General features: G+C 39.0%; 1 protein-coding gene across 1 annotated transcript in view; it reads left to right on the top strand.

Annotated features, from left to right (window-relative positions):
* The first annotated feature begins 3,211 nt into the window (after nt 1–3,211).
* The window catches only part of LOC149213437 (uncharacterized), a 231,472-nt gene continuing 215,476 nt past the window's right edge, over nt 3,212–19,207 (top strand). The window contains exons 1-2 of the mRNA XM_089390759.1: nt 3,212–3,465; nt 3,559–3,633. Of these exons, the coding sequence (XP_089246885.1) occupies nt 3,367–3,465; nt 3,559–3,633 (174 nt within the window). The 5' untranslated portion in view covers nt 3,212–3,366. The remainder of the gene's footprint in view (nt 3,466–3,558; nt 3,634–19,207) is intronic.

Raw genomic sequence — 19,207 nt, 5'->3', positions numbered from 1 at the left:
AACAATTACCATTGTAATACGTGGAATGCTATTAATGACACAAAAAGGCTTAACATCGCCTTTAGTGTAAGGAAAGCCGTAAAGTTGCATTGTTGTCTACAAACAAATTACACAACAATATACCATTGACCAATATACTTGAGAAGAGTTCTATGCAAAATGAATCATTAACCAACTTAGGCCACACATTTTCATTGTAGCAACCAAATAATTTTCAACTTAAACTTTATAAATCTAAAGGAAGACTTGGTCTAATTATAAAACCATGTTAAACTGTGATATAAAATAAGGGCAACATATAGTTAAACTAAACCATGTGATATAGAATAAAGACAACATCTAGTTAAACTAAACCATTTTGATGGAAAGTATAATTCTATGTCAATTCATTATAAACAATGTACAAAACAATTATTAATATAACACATGAAATGTTGTCAAAAAGATATACAAAGGCTTTACAACACTATCAATGATACACTCAAAAACTTTACATCTATAAAAATTTCAAATTTACAAAACAAGGATTAATATAACATATGGAATTATATCAATAACACATACAAATACTTTATGCCACTTTTAATGATACAAACAAAAACTTTACACCTTTTTTTTGTTGGCTTGACCCATGGGGATTTGAAAATTGAATCTCATAGTTTACATCATACTTCATAACACGACCATTGCCAATTGAGCTGCCCCCTAGGCAAAAACTTCACACCTTTAAAATTCTAAACTTGAAATTTATCTTACATAAACGAAATATATACCAATTTCAATATGTTATCTAAAATATTATTTATATTTGAAGTTATAGAAATAATAGGATGTGGAGCTTGTGTTAATATTTTGTCTCCAGGGGTAATTTATTCGACAAGCTTGTGATATGTAAAGTAATGTGAGTGATGAAATTTCCATGTGGAATTCTTTAGAGTAGGCATGTGTTGCCGTCCTTGGGTGAGATTGTGATACCTAAAAAAAAGGTTATAATGGTAGCAGTTAGAATCAATATCAACACAAATATGAGACCAATCTAATTATTGATTCCTCTAAATACAACTAAAATAAATTATTCACATGCACAAAGACTTTACACCTATTAAAATTAAACAAAATACAAAACAATTATCAATAACACATGGAATGTTATCACAAAAACTTTACACAACTTTCAATGATAGACATGGAAATTTTACACCCATAAAAATGGGTAATTCATTTGACAAGCCTATGATATGTAAAGTAATGTGAGTGATGAAATTTCAAAGTTCAAATCTCTAGCTTGTGTTGCAGTCCATGGGTGAGGCGGTGATACCTAAAGTTATAATGGTAATAGTTAGAATCAACCCTCTATCAACACAAATATGAGACTGATGTAATTGTTGATTCCTCTACAAAAAAAAATAAAAAAAATATTCACATGCACAAAAACTTTAAACCTATCAAAATTAAACAAAATACAAAACAATTATTATGAGCACATGAAATGCTATCGATAGCATATACAAAAACTTTACAATACTTTCAATGATACACATAGAGATTTTACACGCATAAAAATTTCAAACTTAAAAAAATTATTTTATTATATGTTTTGCCTCTGGGTATTAGTTTATCTTTGACCAAAAATTTATGATACTTATTCATTTTTAACATTAAAAATTCAAAAACTTTACAATGCTTTCAATGATACACATAGAGATTTTACACGCATAAAAATTTCAAACTTAAAAAAATTATTTTATTATATGTTTTGCCTCTGGTATTAGTTTAACTTTGACCAAAAATTTATGATACTTATTCATTTTTAACATTAAGAATTCAATTTTTGTTATTTTTTATTATTACTTAAATTTATTTATTTGTGAAGTAATTGGTTGAAATCTTATTATGGATTTGTTTAATAACTTCCATTTCTATTACTTACTAATTTTTCTTTTTTTTAGTTTTATTTCACTTTTTTCATAAATTATTACATTTTCAATTTAAAATTACTTAATATTATATTAAAAACCTATTTTAATAAATTTAATTATAAACAATTATATATGTTAATAAAATAAAACACACACATAATATATGTATACTAATATAAACGATATTAATTAATCATATTTCTTATTCTTGGGATGGCATTCTACAATATTGCTTTATTACCATATTACCCTTGTGATGTAAAAAAATGCAAAACAATTTCAATATTATCTAAAATATTATTTAAAACAAATTAATCTTAAGCAATGACTTTACACCCATTAAAATTAAAAATTTATAAACATGTTAAGATACCCTCCATCAACCAAACTCGATAAAGACCGTTCAGATACAGATTTAAACAAATATCAACTGTTTGCATAAGGGCACCCTCTATATCAACAAATATAATCTTTCACATCATGCGTTCCTTTCAACGGGAGTGAGGTGTTGAGGTTAAAACAATATAGGAGTCAATTCAATACTTAAATTCAAAAAGAGTCAAGGGATCTCTACCTGAATGGTTCATGAGGCACAATACTTGCTAAGGTTTTGCAAATGGGGTAGCAAGCTAAGTGGGCTTGATTGTGGGGAAAAACTCCACAGTTAAGCGCGCTTGAGCCAGAGGAGTTCTGGGATGGGTGACCTCCTGGGAAGTCCTGGTTACCGGGTGCAAGCCCCGGAAGTGATGATTGATGCTATGTGATTCGTTCTCCACATTTCACTAGTTTCAATCCCACTTCTTCACCCCTGTAAGCATCACCCGATGCAATGAGTGCTAAGTGAACTATTCAAAAATCATGAGAAATTAGTCACTTTACGACTACCTCTCATGGAAATGGTCATACTTTGAATGACTTACTTAACGCAGTTGAATCCCAAAAATGATATCTAATATAATGCACTGCGAAAATCCCCCATACTTAAATTCAAAAAGAGTCAAGGATCTCTACCTGAATGGTTCATGAGGCACAATACTTGCTAAGGTTTTGCAAATGGGGTAGCAAGCTAAGTGGGCTTGATTGTGGGGAAAAACTCCACAGTTAAGCGCGCTTGAGCCAGAGGAGTTCTGGGATGGGTGACCTCCTGGGAAGTCCTGGTTACCGGGTGCAAGCGCCGGAAGTGATGATTGATGCTATGTGATTCGTTCTCCACATTTCACTAGTTTCAATCCGCCCAAAAATGATATCTAATATAATATAATGCACTGCGAAAATCCCCATACTTTAATATAGGAGTCCTGAGACCTAGACGCTCGGAATTTCAGCCGTTGCAATATTTGCGATTGGAGGGAAATACTGTGATTACCATTTCCTCCACAGTTCCCTGTTCGATTCCGTCTTTCATATGTTCGAACACTGGACGTAGAAGAGAAGGTAGTAAGCGGCAATGGCGAAAGAGGAAGCAGCATCCATGGAGGTGGAGGCGGAGAGGACAACAAAGTCCTCAGTTGCCGGCGCTTCTTCGCCCTTCGTAGACAAAACTCTGGTTGGTTGCTCAAAATCTGAATGCCTTTGTTTTCTCCGCTCCTCATTTAATTCGAACAATTTATTGAGTACACGTTGCCATGCGGTACATCAGGCTCCTGGAGACACAGTGCTAGACCTAACGCGACTCGATAATCAGACTCTCAGACTGGGCGGCGGTCTTCGTCAGGCAAGTACTGTTTTTATGTTTTTTGCTAATCGGGCGAGTTAAAGGTCAATGAAATTCTCGTGCTCTTCTTTCAAATTGTCTTCGGTTCTCTCTTTAATTCCTCTTTAGCTTTCTTGAATTTATTGCTAGGAAGTTCATTGTGAAGACATTTTCAGCAAACAAGGAATAAAACAGAATTGTCATACAGCTGCAGAAAAACAACTTGGTATTTATTCTGCTAAAGTCACTCAGATCTCTCACTTGGCTCTTTCACAAAGAACACGCCTCTTTCTGTCAAATTCGCCCAAGGCTTGCAGTTGGCCCCATTTACAAGGAACGGTCTGTTGAACTTGGTCAAAGGGCCAGCTTGCGTTAGTGAGACAACCCACAAGGAGGATACGTTCAAGGAGAATTTCAACCTTGCTGGGAGCTATGAAATACACCTGCTTTACCATGGAGAACCAAAACCCCATTGACATTATTTTTTTTGTTGAATAAAAGGTGTTTTTATTGATGGACATAAAGTACATGCAAAACCATAATTTGGCTTTTCTGCCTTTCAGTACAGAATTAGTAATACAGGGCCTATGACAATTCAAAATGGGACATTGCTTGACAGAAGCCTGTCCATTTCATTTTGTCTAGACTTTGCTATACTGTACTCGATTCTATCAGGATTTTAGATTTGATATTTGCTTGGCAACATTTCTCCTACGGCATAACAGAAAATCCAGATTTCTGCAAGGAGTACCGAGCATAACCCTAATGTTCTAATATAAGCCTTAACTCTGTGACAGCCGAGCACAATACTGATTACTCCTGAGGCTCTTGCGAGAGCAGATTGCAAAGTTATGCGAGATGAATTGCGATTCTGCCACCAAAAGATTTAGCTGAGTTACTATCATATTCACTCTGTGATTGGATGATATGGGCTGATTGACTGTTCATCATGAACAGGGATGCTATGGACCAACTATTCCAAACAACACAAAAATAGAAGAAATGCGTAATTTCATGCTTTCAGAAAGATAAATAATGAAATAATATAGCCTTTCAAGGGGGAAACCTCGTCCTACAATATATCAAAAGCACAAGATGAGCTTATTGTTAATACATGATATACTCACAACTAAAGGCCCTAGCCGACTTGTGATGACAACAATAATATTACAATAGTAATGTCATATGCCATGCTTAGGGCTTAACATGCCTTACCCCTTTAGATAGGTGTTTCCCTCAACACTTGACTAGTCATGGATGTTTTTATATGAAGAACTCATCTTCTTTTGGCCGTTTCAAAACTGAAAGCAGCATACAACGCAACATGTGGGGCTTGTTTTGCTTCCTTTTTTTTTAATTTTTTCTGTTAGATGGCTATTGGCCTATAGTAGGTGCCTAATATTCAAGCCTATGGCCTTACTATTGCTATGCAATTCATAGTAATGTTAAATTCTTAAAGTAAAATAACATTCTAGTTTCTTTCATTTTCATCCTTTTACTTAAATTTTTAACATTACCATGAAATGACTCAGGATGTTTGAGAGTGGTCTTGAACTCATTGGAATTCATATGGAGAAACTAGAATTTTATATCACACTCAAAATTTCGCAATCTTAACAATTTGCAGGATTTCAAGATCGGGGGGATTGCAAGATTTCTATTGGATTTTGTCATGTATCAGGGCATGGAACTAGTATTTAATCAAGAGCACCATGTTGAGAAATCAGGAAGCTTGTAGATTAGAGTTGATTTCTCTTGCTTGATAATTACTTGTGAATGTTTGTCGGCTTTTTATTTCTTTTATTATGTTTTCTTCATCAAACAATTACCAAATATAAAACATGAAGATCACAAGAGACAAGAACACAAAGATATATGCCCCAAGCCAGGGCAAAAACCCCACAAGGGGAAAACCCAGGAAAATCCTTTTCTTATAGAATCAGATCAAAGTGAGATATCCAAGACCCAAGACCAAGACCAAGATTGCCACAAAGACCCAAGTCAACCCTCCTTCAAGCAATCTCCAACAAGTCATAGTCAACAAAAGTCAACGCTGGTAAAATCTCTGAATTTTGGTCAATCCCTGAATTTTCGCCCCTTGAAATTTTGCCCTGTGACAACCTCATAAAACTACAAAAGAACTTGCATACGTGAATAGAATTAGGTTCAAATAAATTATCTTCTCTCTCCTTCAACCTCCTTCTCTCTCCTTTGACTTCGCTAGTTTTTCTTCTTATCTTGGCACAAAAATTGATGAATGAATGAATGATCTATAAAGTGGTCAAGTTGCCCTCTATATATACACATCCAAGAGGTTGAATAGCTGCCCCTAGGGCCGACTTGTTAAAATATGAAAGTTTTATGCAAAAATTTAAAAATTCTTTGTAGAAACTTGAAAGTTCTATGCAGAAAATTGAATGTACTTTGCAGAAAACTGAATGGAATTGAATGTACTTTGCTAAAAGCTGAATATACTTCGCAGAAAACTGAATGTACTTTGCAAAACGTTGAATGTACTTTGTAGAACGTTGAATGTATTTTGCAAAAAACTGAATGTTCTACGCTGTTACAATTATTTAGAATGAAAATTTCTTCAAAACTTTTTAGATTAGCAATTTTAGATATAACATAAACTTAAGGATCATATGAAGACAACCAAGCACAAATATGAGACACTGAGATTTTGGTCCATTGACTAGGGCAAAACCCCTCAAGGGGAAAAGCCAAATGATTCTTCTTCTATTGGATTTATTTAATTGTTTAGTAGAGAGAGAGAGAGAGAATGAATAAAGTCACCAATGTCTGATCAACTTGCAGCTGAAGTGTACTTGATCTTTGCTTGAAGATCTCCTCTTTCTTTTGACTAGATCATGTCCTTTACACTTGCTCCAACTCTTCCCTTACTCTTGCTTTTCACTAGCTCTCACACTTCTCTTGCACACACTCAACTTACTCTCTTTCTTCACAATGAACATGCGACACACAATACTCACTTGCTCCTACTTAAATAGATGAGAAAGGAGATGTTGAAGGAAATGTAACTAGGTTCGGTCTTCATAAATGTACTTTTGATATTTGTATTTATTTAAGAAAATAAATATTATTTTTATAATATATGTCAATGCGTTTCTTGCTCATTGAAATAGGTTTAGCACATGTTATAGTGCTATAGGTGAGTCAAATAGTCAAAAGAAAATGTTGAAGACCTTAAGGGCATGTTGCACCATGTATATGTTTGTATAAGAGTCAAAGTATATCCCTCCAAGCAAAGTCAAGTCTCCTCCAAGCATTTGACACCACTAAGGAAGCAATCCGAGTTATATATGTCAAGTCAGCCTGCAGCCTTCTAGTTGGCCTAAAAGGAGGGACATAATCAATGAATGGATTGAATTGATTTACAATGAGCAATGAAGCTCAATAAATAATACAACTGTATTTACAGAAACAACAAGTTTCTATTAAGAAATAGAAACAAGAAGTTTCTAATAAGAAATTGCTAATAAGATCACAGACATACATAAATGAGCATTAAACACTAAAATAGCATTATTCTAATACCCTCCCTTAATGCTCAATCTATTTACAACACCTATAGACCCTCTGAATTTTACAAACTTATCAGGACCAAGGGGCTTGGTGAAGATGTCTGTTGGCTGCTCCGTTGTGGGAACATACAACAACTGAATGGATCCGTCTTCAACAAGCTGTCGAATGTAGTGACAATGGGTTTCCACATGCTTTGTTCGTTCATGGAAGATTGGATTCTTGGCAAGTTTGAGCACTCCCTGACTATCACAGAATAAGGGAGTAGGACTTGCTTGGGAAACATGCATATCCGCAAGCATACATCGAAGCCAAACTACCTCACAAGATGCCTTAATTGCTCCCTGATACTCTGCTTCTGTCGAGGAGAGAACCACTCCTGCTGCTTCTTACTAGTCCATGTGACAACACCGGATCCCAGGCTAAACACATACCTAGTTGTAGATTTACGGTCATCAATTGAACCTGCCCAGTTGGATTCCGTGTAACCACTGAGTGTAGGATCTGAACTCCGAGTGTACAGAAGTCCATAATCAGGAGTGCCACTCACATATTACAGCGCATGCTTCGCTGCTATCCAATGATCAGCCTTAGGAGCTGTCATGAAGCGTGAAATGTAGCTCACTGCAAAACTGATATCAGATCTAGTGGCAATAAGGTAGATGAGGCTGCCCACTAATTGCCTGAATAAAGATTCATCCACAAGTGGTGAGGATGACTGAGCTGAAAGTTTGAGCCCTGGTTCCATAGGAGTCGTGGCAGGCTTGCAATCCTAAATTTTGAACTTGTTGACTTCTGGCATCCTTGGACTGAGAGAGAAAGATGTTGTTCTCAGTCTGCTAGACTTCAACCCCCAAACAGTAATGAAGAAGTCCCAAATCTGTCATATCAGAAGTGCTGCACAAATCCTGTTTGATCCCATGGATCAAATGCACTGACTGCCAGTAATGATAACCACAGACAGAATATCATCACCAGTATGCTTGATATACAAGTTTGCATTGGATGGACTCTGTTGAAAGCCATGATCTGTTAGGCACTCATCAATTTTCATGTACCAAGCCCGAGGGGCTTGTTTCATACCATAGAGTGCTTTGAATAATCTACAGACTTTCTATTCTTGACTGGCAACCTTGAATCCTGGAGGCTGCGTCATGTAGACTTCTTCCTGTAAGTCACCATTCAGAAAAGCACTCTTTACATCCATCTGATGGACTTTTCAACTGAACTGAGCTGCTAAGGCAAGGACGAGCCGTATGGTACTCATCTTGGTTGTAGGAGCAAAGGTCTCCTCATAGTCTATGCCTTCCTTCTGTGAGAACCCTCGAGCAACAAGGCGAGCCTTATACTTGTCTAGGGTTTCGTCAGCGTTGTATTTCACTTTATACACCCATTTGCAGCTAATGGGCTTCTTCCCTACAGGAAGATCAGACAGGGTCCAAGTGTGATTCTTCTGAAGACTCTGGAATTCAGCTTCCATAGCCTGTTCCCACTCAGGTATACCCTTTGCCTCTGAATAGGTTTGAGGCTCAAAAACACTGTGTAGGTTAGCCATAAGGGCAAAATTCACTGTAGGCTGCTGTTTGCTCTTATTTCTGGAAGTTCTACCTTCAAGGAGCTCATTATCCTGCAGATCACCAATAGTTTTAGCCCACTATTTAGGTCGGAGAGTAGATGAACCAATATCTGGAGTAGGTGGAGGAGCTTAGAAACAACAGGAGCAACAAGAGGAGGATTATTTTCCGGAGGGAACTCAGGTAGTGCATCATCAAATACTGATGTTGCATCATCCCTCCCATCAGGTGGACCTAATGGAAGAAGAACACTGTGAGGCTGATCCTCAGAACACTGCTCAGAAGGAGGGGACTGAAAGAACCCTTTGTCTTCATCAAATACTACGTCCCGACTGAAGATAAGATGATCAGTGTCTATATCTATCAGCCTATAGGCCTTGTGGTGATCATTGTACCTTGTCATCATGAGTTTTTGGCTTTTGGAATCCAACTTAGAGCGCTTAGCAGCTGGAATCCAAACATATGCAACCGAGCCAAACACTTTGAGGTGACTGATCTTAGGCTTACGACTAGACCAAACCTCTTCTGGAGTCTTCCCCTTAACAGCCTGAGTAGGTGATCGGTTAAGAAGATAGACAGCAGTAAACACTACTTCAGCCCAAAATTTGTTCGGAACACTCCTGTGTTGTAACATGGAACGAGCCATTTCAACAACCGTATGGTTACGATGTTCGACAACACTGTTCTGCTGAGGAGTGTAGGGTGTAGTTAACTGGCGTTTGATGCCATGGGTATCACAGAAGTTGGAGAAAGTAGAAGAACAAAATTCCCCCTCGTTATCTATCCTAAGAGTTATGTATTACAACTAGACTCTTTTTCAACTAAGGACTTAAACTTTTGAAAGATACTAAATACATCAGATTTATGTTTTAGAAAGTACACCCACATCTTTCTACTGAAATCATCTACTGTTGGACACAGATTGTCATTGATGTCAATATGAAAATATTCAAGAGGAGGAGCCAGAGCATATCGGAGCCAAGAGGAGCAAATGGAGCCAAGAGGAGCAGACCAAGCTAGAGGAGCCACATTGGAGCAAAGAGGAGCTATAGGAGGAGCCACATATATATATGCCATATATATGCCAAGGGGAGCAGAACTCACAATCTTATATATATGCATTCACAACTATCGGCGGGCACATATTACAAACACACTATCGGCGGAGAAGTTTATATATAAAGGCATATATATATATATATATATATATCGGCGACATCGCTAATCGGCGGTTCAGCTATGTGCCACCACTGAAACCTCCGATTGCGATAATAATGCGGACCCGATGCAGAATTATGTTATGGTTGAATGCTATATCGCATCCGCCCATCGCAACAACACACAAAGGCATGACACTCTCCCGATCGCCGATTGCGATAAGGCTGCGGACCCGACGGGAATATAGACTGTGGCTTAATATCATATCGCATCCGCAGTGATCGCAAGTCATAAGGGATGGCGCTATAATCTGCCGATTGCGATAGAGGCATGGACCCGATGGACTTATTAAAAACAGTCTATAATATATCGCATCCAGAATGTCGGAACTGTTCAAGGTGCAAGCTCCGAAATCCGGAGCCGAAACTATTATCAAGTGAAGTGTAAAACCATATCGGGTCCGCAGAACTCTTGTATCGCATCGGAGCAGCGGAGGTAGCGATCGCCGAAATCGTCCGGAGCCGAAATTATATAGAGGATGGTTGAATGGGAGATCGGGTCCGCAAACCCGTTCTGTTATAACAATCCCGCCGATACGAATCCGCCGATATGACGGATCCGAAACCAGTATAGAAGGGAGTCTAAAAGAGCATCGGGTCCGCTCCTCATCGGAGGTCAGGCCTTAAGAGTTTTTGTTATGGTTGCGAAATCCGGACCCGCCGATAATTGTAAAGGCGGGTGCATAATAATTGAAGTCCGACATTTGAATTAGAGCGGGGGTTTATAATGTTTTCCGTGTATTATATGATACATGGCCGCGGGGTTAAGATATATATTAAAGCCTGTGTGATGGTTGATTAATGGCTCGGGTGGTGGCTTCCGATGGTTGATTATTGATAGAAAGCGCCGAATAAAAGGTGGCTTCTGATGGTCGATTAAAGCGCTCGGTGATGGTTGATTAAAGCGCTCGGTGATGGTTGATTAAAAGGCTTGATGGTGGCTTCCGATGGTTGATTAAAACGCTCGGGTGGTGGCTTCCGATGGGTGATTAAACGCCTCCGATAAAGCCTGTAAGAAAAAATAAAGAAAGCAAAGAAATGGAAGCCGAAGTGTCAAGCGATCAAGTGAGGAGGAAGCCAAAGAGCCAGCACGTAAGAGGAAACGAATGGACAGGGGCATGGAGCATATAAAAGCAGCAAAAACAGAGAACTGTGTTGTCGTTGGTGGATGGCATAACTTGAGCATGAGATAGTGGAAGCAGCAGAAGAAAAGGGGGCAGCAGAAGCAGTGGAAGCTGAAAAGAGCGCAGCAGCACACCAGTGTATACCAAAGAGGTTGGAGCCTCAAAATTGAAAAGGATTGAAGTCCTTGGGAGTTAGTGCTCCTAAGTCCAAGATTGGTGTCTTGGCAAAATAGAGTTGGTGCTCAGGAGGTTGGAGCCTCACCAAAGTCCAAGTTGGAGCTTGGCAACCAATTGTGACATTCTATTTATTGTATTTATTTTACTGCACAGTTATATTAATAAAATCATTTATTCCTGCTGTTCATTTTGTGTTCTGAACATACATGTTTTAACTAGTAAAACAATAGTGAGAAAAAGAAATACTGATTCACCCCCCTCTCAGTATTTCCAACAATTGGTATCAGAGCCAAGTTTCTTCATTCTAGCCTAACAACTTGAAGAAGGATCAGCAACCATGATGAGAAATCATGAAGCATCAGGAAAACCTCCTCTATTCGATGGCACTAACTTTGGTTTTTGGAAGAAAAGAATGACTTACTATTTAATGTCCCTTGGACCTGAAGTCTGGCATTTTTGTCAAACTGAATACCAAGCGACTTCCACTCTTCCAACAGACCAAGACGAGAGGAAAGCCTACATTGCAAATGCAAAGGCCATGAACTCCATCACTAGTGGAATCACTGATTCCGAGTTTACAAAAATCATGCACTGTAACTCTGCCAAAGAAATGTGGGAGAAGCTAGTTAGCTTGTACGATGGAGACTAAAAGTCAAAAAGGCAAAGCTTCAAACTCACAGAAGACAATTTGAAAGTTTGAAGATGGAAGAGGAAGAAGATATTGCAGCATACCTCCTCCGAGTAGCTGAAGTGGTAAATTCCCTGAAATGATTGGACGAAAAGGTTGAAGAAAGTACTATTGTACAAAAGGTATTAAGGTCCCTTCCAGACAGATTTGACTCCAAAATAAGTGCTATAGAAGAATCAAAGGATCTTGACACCCTCAAAATGGATGAACTCCATGGAATTCTCACTGCCTATTAAATGAGGAAAGGTGGACCTAGCTCCAAAGATGCAGCATTCAAGGCCTCAAAGTCAAAGAAAGGGAAAGAAAGGAATGACTGTAGTGATGAGTCAGATGTGGAATCTGAATTGGCTCAATATGTACGAAATTTGAAGAGAGGATCTAAGCTTAAAGGCAAGTATCCTCTTATCTGTTTTAAATGTGGTAAAATAGGTCATTATGCAGCAAAATGTCCTCGTAAACATGACAGTGATGATGAAAGAAATTCTAAAAGAATGACATACAAAAAGAAAGGGTTCAATAAGGAAAACCTTTTCTCCAAGCGAGATGAGTCTGATGAGGATGAGTTTATGGTCATCAAAAAGAAATCAGATGAGGAAAGCGATCATGATGAAAGCCAAGAAGCATTATTCATGGCACTCACAGATGATGATGACTTGGAGCAAGAAGGAAATGTGGATGAACTGTTAATAAGTGCCATTGAAGTGAACGAGAAACTACGGAACAAAATTATCTCTCTCAAAGTGGAAAACGAGGAAATAAGGAGAGAAGATCTCTTGGAAACAAAGCTTAAGAAAAAAGAAGAGACTTGTGAAGAACGTGAGGCAGAAGTAGTATCTCTGAGAAAGGAGTTGGAGCAAATTAAAAAGGGCTGTAAAAGCTCTCAAATACTTGATACTATTCTGAAAAATCAAAAACCTCAACATGATAAGTCTGGAATAGGTTTCAAGGGAGAATCCTCAAGCACTAAGAATAGTGCGAAAAGCTATGCCGATGCACTTTCCTGCAACCCAAAAGATGAAAATGTATCTTATCAAAAGTGCATCCAGATTCCAAGAATCAAGAAAGAGTTATTCCAAAGAAGAATGTGGAGTCGAATCATGGACACTACAGCAAATACAAACCTGTACTTCACCAAGGGCCCATCAAAAATCCAAAGGACGAGGGAGGAGTAATTCTCAGAAAGGAAGGCGAATTAAACCGTGGTTGCTTCAAAACCATATTTCTTGGACACTGTTTTCACTGTAAAAACTTCGGTCACCAAGCTAGACACTGCATGGCTCGCAGAAGTGAAAAGACAACGCAAAAGGACCGAGTAATCAACTCATATGCTCCCAAAAGACATGGACAAATCAAAACCTTCAATTCATTCGATCCCTTGACTAAATTTGATCTGACTTGCTCTTTTTGCTACAATAATGGACACTATGAACAAAACTGCCCACTCAAAGGAAGAAAGACGAGTAGCAAGATCTCTGCAATGGACAAATGCGGCCTGGCTCTATTTGCGCAAAATAATGGAAACCAGTGGTTTGTGGATAGTGGGTGCTCCAGACACATGACAGGAGACAGAAGGAAATTTATCTCACTGAGCAAAAAGGAAGGGAATGTGTCCTTTGGAAGCGGAACTGGCAAAATTGCAGGAAGAGGAACAATTACTCTGATAATGGAAAAGGAAAAGCTCAAGATGCTCTGCTGGTTGACGGACTCAAACACAACCTTCTGAGTGTTAGCCAAATTTGTGATCAAGGACATAAGGTTGTCTTCAGCACCAAAGACTGTGAAATAAGGAACTCTGTCTCTGGAAAACTTGGGGCAAAAGGAGTAAGAACACCAGACAATATTTACGTTCTGAACAAGATTCAGGAGAACAAATGCTACTTGAATTAGGCAGATGAGAGTTGGTTGTGGCACAAAAGACTTGGACATACCAGCTTCGAAAATCTGGTCAATATCAGCAAAATCAAAGCTGTACAAGACATCCCAAGGCTGTCCAAACCAAATCAAGCAGTGTGTGGTCCATGTCAACATGGAAAACAGACCGGAACCAGCCACAAGACAAAGGAACACTATACATCAAAGCCCTTGGAAATCATACATGCTGATGTGTGTGGGCCAACTAGAAATCAAGCACTCCAAGGAGAAAGGTACTTTGTATTATTTGTTGATGATTATACTAGAATGATGTGGATATATTTCATAAAGTATAAATCTGAAACTTTTGAGTGTTTTAAGAATCTAAAAGCCCTTGTAGAAAATGAAAAAGATTCAAAAATTAAGTGTCTCAGAACAGACAGAGGAGGAGAATTCAAATCAAATGAGTTCAGAGAGTTCTGCAATATTCATGGAATTAAAAGGGAATACTCGGTTGCCAGAACACCTCAGCAAAATGGGGTAGTTGAAAGACGAAACCGAACTGTCCAAGAAATGGCAAGAACCATGCTGTTAGCAGCAGATCTACAACCTAAATTCTGGAGGGAAGCAGTAGGGACAACTGTCTATACATTGAATCGGACTCAATTGAGACCAAATTGTGACAAAACTCCTTATGAGCTATGGAAAGGGAGACTTGCTTCGGTGAAGTATTTCAAAATATTTGGAAGCAAGTGCTTCATAAAAATAAATGATGGTTCACCTGGAAAATTTGATTCTCGGGTTGATGAGGGGATATTTCTTGGATATTCACCACGGAGCAAGGCTTACAAGTGCTACAATTTTCGACTGAAGAAAATAGTGGAAAGCATCGATGTAAAGGTTGATGAAGATCTTCCAGAAAAGGAAATTGAAGAACAAGAAGATGACTTTCTCATTGAAGAAGAAGAACCTAAAGAAGAAGAGATAGATGATGAAGAAGAAGAAGAGGAAAGAGAACCACCTCATACCCCTTCAAAGATGAAGTATGTAGAAAGATATCATCCAGAAGAACAAATCATTGGCGATAAAGATGAAGGTGTGCAGACCAGAAGAAGGATAACCACCTCACCCAAGAGAAAAGCCATTGCCCTCCTATCTATGATAGAACCAGAAACATTCACAGAAGCAAGTAAGGATCCTCATTGGGTAAAAGCAATGGAAGAAGAAATGTCCCAAATTGAGAAGAACAAGACATGGGAGCTGGTACCTCGTCCAAAGGACAAAAACATAATAGGAACCAAATGGGTGTTCAAAAATAAAATGAATGAGGAAGGACAGGTTATCAGAAACAAGGCAAGACTTGTCTGCAAAGGCTATTCACAAATTGAAGGAGTTGACTTTGAAGAGACATTTGCACCAGTGGCCCGTATGGAAGCTATCAGGATGTTCTTAGCATTTGCTTGCTCGAAAGGATTCAAAATCTATCAAATGGACGTGAAATCAGCATTTCTAAATGGCGAACTCAAGGAGGAAGTCTACATGGAGCAGCCAGAAGGTTTTGATCTGACAGCAGGAAAGGACCTAGTCTGTAAGTTGAAAAAGGCTTTGTATGGGCTGAAACAAGCCCCTAGAGCTTGGTATGCAAGACTGGATAACTATCTCCAACAACAAGGCTTCAAAAAGGGAGTGGCTGGAAGCAATCTATACATAAAGATAGATAAAGGTAAGTTACTAGTTGCTCTTGTTTATGTCGATGATCTGATTTTTGCTAGTAATAATGATGAAATGAGCCATGAATTTTCTCAAAGCATGACAAAAGAATTTGAGATGTCGATGATAGGAGAACTGTCCCACTTCCTTGGACTTCAAGTATCTCAAACCAGAGCAGGATTGTATATATCTCAAGCCAAATATCTAAAAGACATGCTCAAAAAATATGGAATGGAAGACTGTGCACCCATGAGCACCCCCATGACCACAAACTGCAAACTGAGCAAAGATGATGACTCCCCTCTAGTAGATGCAACTCATTACAGGTCAATGATTGGAGCCCTCCTATACTTAACAGCTACACGACCTGACATAATGCAAGCAGTAGGAATGGTGGGAAGATTTCAATCGGCTCCCAAACAATCCCATTTATTAGCCGTAAAAAGAATCCTCAGATATCTGAAGGGAATGACTCAGAGCAAGAAGGAAATGTGGATGAACTGTTAATAAGTGCCATTGAAGAGAACGAGAAACTACAGAACAAAATTATCTCTCTCAAAGTGGAAAACGAGGAAATAAGAAGGAGAGAAGATCTCTTGGAAACAAAGCTTAAGGAAAAAGAAGAGACTTGTGAAGAACGTGAGGCAGAAGTAGTATCTCTGAGAAAGGAGTTGGAGCAAATTAAAAAGGGCTGTAAAAGCTCTCAAATACTTAGTAAACCAGTCACGCCTGTGAGAGAAATGACGTGATGCACCAGAGTCAATGTACCAGGCATAAGACGGGGCATGATCTGAGGACCTCTTAGCCATAAAGGCGTAACAGGCAGATTCCTTCTGCTTGGAATGTTTTGCAACATTCGCTTTTTGATGAGACCCTCCCTGCTTCTTCTGTTCAGAAGCAATCCTTTGTCGGCAATCTTTCTTCATGTGGCCGAACTTATGACAGTAATTACACTGCACATTTTTCTTCTTAACAAGATCAGAAGGCTGAGAAGAACCTTTTTGTTGAAAGGACTGATATTTGGCAGCAAAAGCATTTTTTGAGGAGGCTAATGAAGCACCACTACCAAACTGCTGGTTCCAACGATCCTGCTGCAGGAGTTTGGTGCATAACTCCGGAAACTTCAGATCAACATTAGTGGAGGTAATGTTGAGTGTTTCTATGAAGTGCTCATAAGGTTTTGGTAGACTTTTCAGAGTGATGACTACCATATCTTCTTCTTCCATGGTCCGACTAATGGCTTCGAGCTGATCTCGAATGTCTTTAATCTTGTTAAGATGTTCCTGTAAAGACATGTTCGTCCATCATGATGGAGAACAAGTGATTCTTTAGAAAGAAAGCTCTGCTTTTGTTGGATGTCTCGTGCAATTCCTTCAAATGTTGCTTGATTTTGGCAGTTGTCTTGCCGGAAGGAATCTGTGGTAACTGATCATCAGTCACAGAGAGTTTGAGAAGCATAACAACCTCTTGATTTTGATCATCAAAGTTATCTTGATTTGCACCAGGTGTACCAGGACTGAGTTCTTTGCCCAAAACGAGCTGGTCAAGACACCTATATTAAAAAATGGTCAACATTCTCTGTCTCCAGATGTTATAATTGGTGCCATTAAAGCTCTGACTGTGTTCCAACATCAGATTGATTAGCGAGGCCATCTGCACGTTTCCCAAGACACAGAAAACAACAAAGGATTCCGTCACAAATTCCAATGCAGATGCCGGTTGATCTGGACAAAATCTAAAGCATTAGAGCACGCCGCGTATTCTATCCCTCAAAATCCCAGCATGCGAGGTTTTGACCCGAGTAAAAAAAATCCAAAGCAAAGAAATGAACCTTCGGACTTATTCCGATGGCCTACCACACGCAAGCTATCAGCATCCGTGAAGCAATCTTTCGTGGCCTTTTTCATGTCTAGGAAGGAACATGCATAGCACTGCACAATATCAAATCTGACAAATGCTGGTGCGAGTCTCTTGACCCTCTCTCGACGTCTCGGGGTGCAGTCGCAATGGGAGCTGCATGTACCAGGTGAGCTATGGCGACGGGTCATATACGCCAGGGAACTTCGCAACGGAGACACTAACCCTCAGGGGAGAAAACGGTGCCAAACGTGGCCATCAGCTGTGGCCACGATAACAAGGGGTTGTTCGTCGGTGCCTCGGGGCTTCTTGGCCTCGACGGAGGGGCGTTGTCGTTCCCTTTGCAGTTAACTGATGAAAGCGGTAAAATATTTTCTGCCTCGACACCTTCTACTATGTCTCCCTCTCCAGAATCAGTGTCGGCGACAAGATGCTCTCGATCTCGGATTCCGTCTTCGGCATCGACGCCTCTTTGGTGATCATCAGGGCAGATGCAAAGCAAGAATTGGCATCCGGCTAAAACCCAAACCCGTAGCGTTGCCACCAGAATTCCTCCCTTGAAGCGCAGACACCCGTAAGCAACAACCTTTTAGCTAGGAGGGAGCCAAGGAACGGCCTGGTAAACCCATATTACTTTTATGGAAACGAGGAGCCGTAAGCGCTCGGAGGGCAAATCGCAGAGGCCACCTGCTGATGTTATTTCTACGGCCACTGATAAAAGCAGCAGTGACGACAAGAAACGAGCTAGAATCGAATCGCCTCCAAATTTTTTTTTCAGACTCTTAGAGAGCAATTTTGAAATTAAGCACGAAATTTTTCAAACAATGAAAAATTATTTCGAAAAAATACCCGAGCTCTAATACCATAATCAATGAATGGATTGAATTGATTTACAATGAGCAATGAAGCTCAATAAATAATACAACTGTATTTACAGAAACAACAAGTTTCTACTAAGAAATAGAAACAACAAGGTTCTAATAAGAAACTGCTAATATGATCACAGACATACATAAATGAGCATTAAACACTAAAATAGCATTATTCTAATACAAAGAAGGCTATAAGGCAAGTTGCCTCCAATTGAAGCACAAACCTCCCTATCCTTAAAGAAGATCATCTGAGGAAGCATCAAGACATCCTCATCAATCATCATCATTAAGGGAACTAGATCAAAGGCGTTGTCATCATGAAAGGGGCAATCTCCTTTTATTGAAGAAGGGATTTCATTTGAAGGATCATCCAAAAAGGCACTAATACATCTTCATCCACTACCATCAAAGGGATCAAGTTGAAGATTTCATCTTCACTTGTCAAGTAAGTATCTTTTATTCTATAATCTAATCTAGTAAAATGACTTCGTTTTGCAAAGAGATCCATAAGCTGTTTGGGTCATCGAACTTCCTTGCATGGAAATGGAGGATAAACATAGTCCTCGAAGAAAGTGAAGTCATTTCAATGGAAAAGTCTCCACACCATTCGAAGGTCAAGCATTATCTGAATACATGGAAAGGGATCAAAGGGCTCAAGGGATTTTTATGAAATCAGTCAAAGGTCCCCTCATCCCTATATAGCAGGATCGGGGATATCAAAGAGATATATGATAAATTGGTAGAACTATTCTCTGAAGATGTGATAAAGAAGGTCAGATCACTTAGATATGATCTACACAAAATGAAGGTATCAAAGGATAAAGGGTTATCTTCATAAGATCTCAATTGCAAGATTTGGGAGAGATAATCTTCATTGTTCTAAATGCACTAACCGATGAACAAGGTAACAAATGTCTATGAGGATAAGAAAGCTATCCCATTCAACAACTTGTCGTTTCTATGCAAGATAAAATAAGACTGG

This window comes from Pinus tabuliformis, chromosome 1_1 (genome assembly GCF_031772625.1).
Source record: "Pinus tabuliformis cultivar Carrire ecotype Pingquan chromosome 1_1, CPIR1, whole genome shotgun sequence".
Lineage (NCBI taxonomy): Eukaryota > Viridiplantae > Streptophyta > Pinopsida > Pinales > Pinaceae > Pinus > Pinus tabuliformis.
The sequence above is the reverse complement of the archived record's forward strand: the minus strand, read 5'-3'. Positions and strand labels throughout refer to the sequence as shown.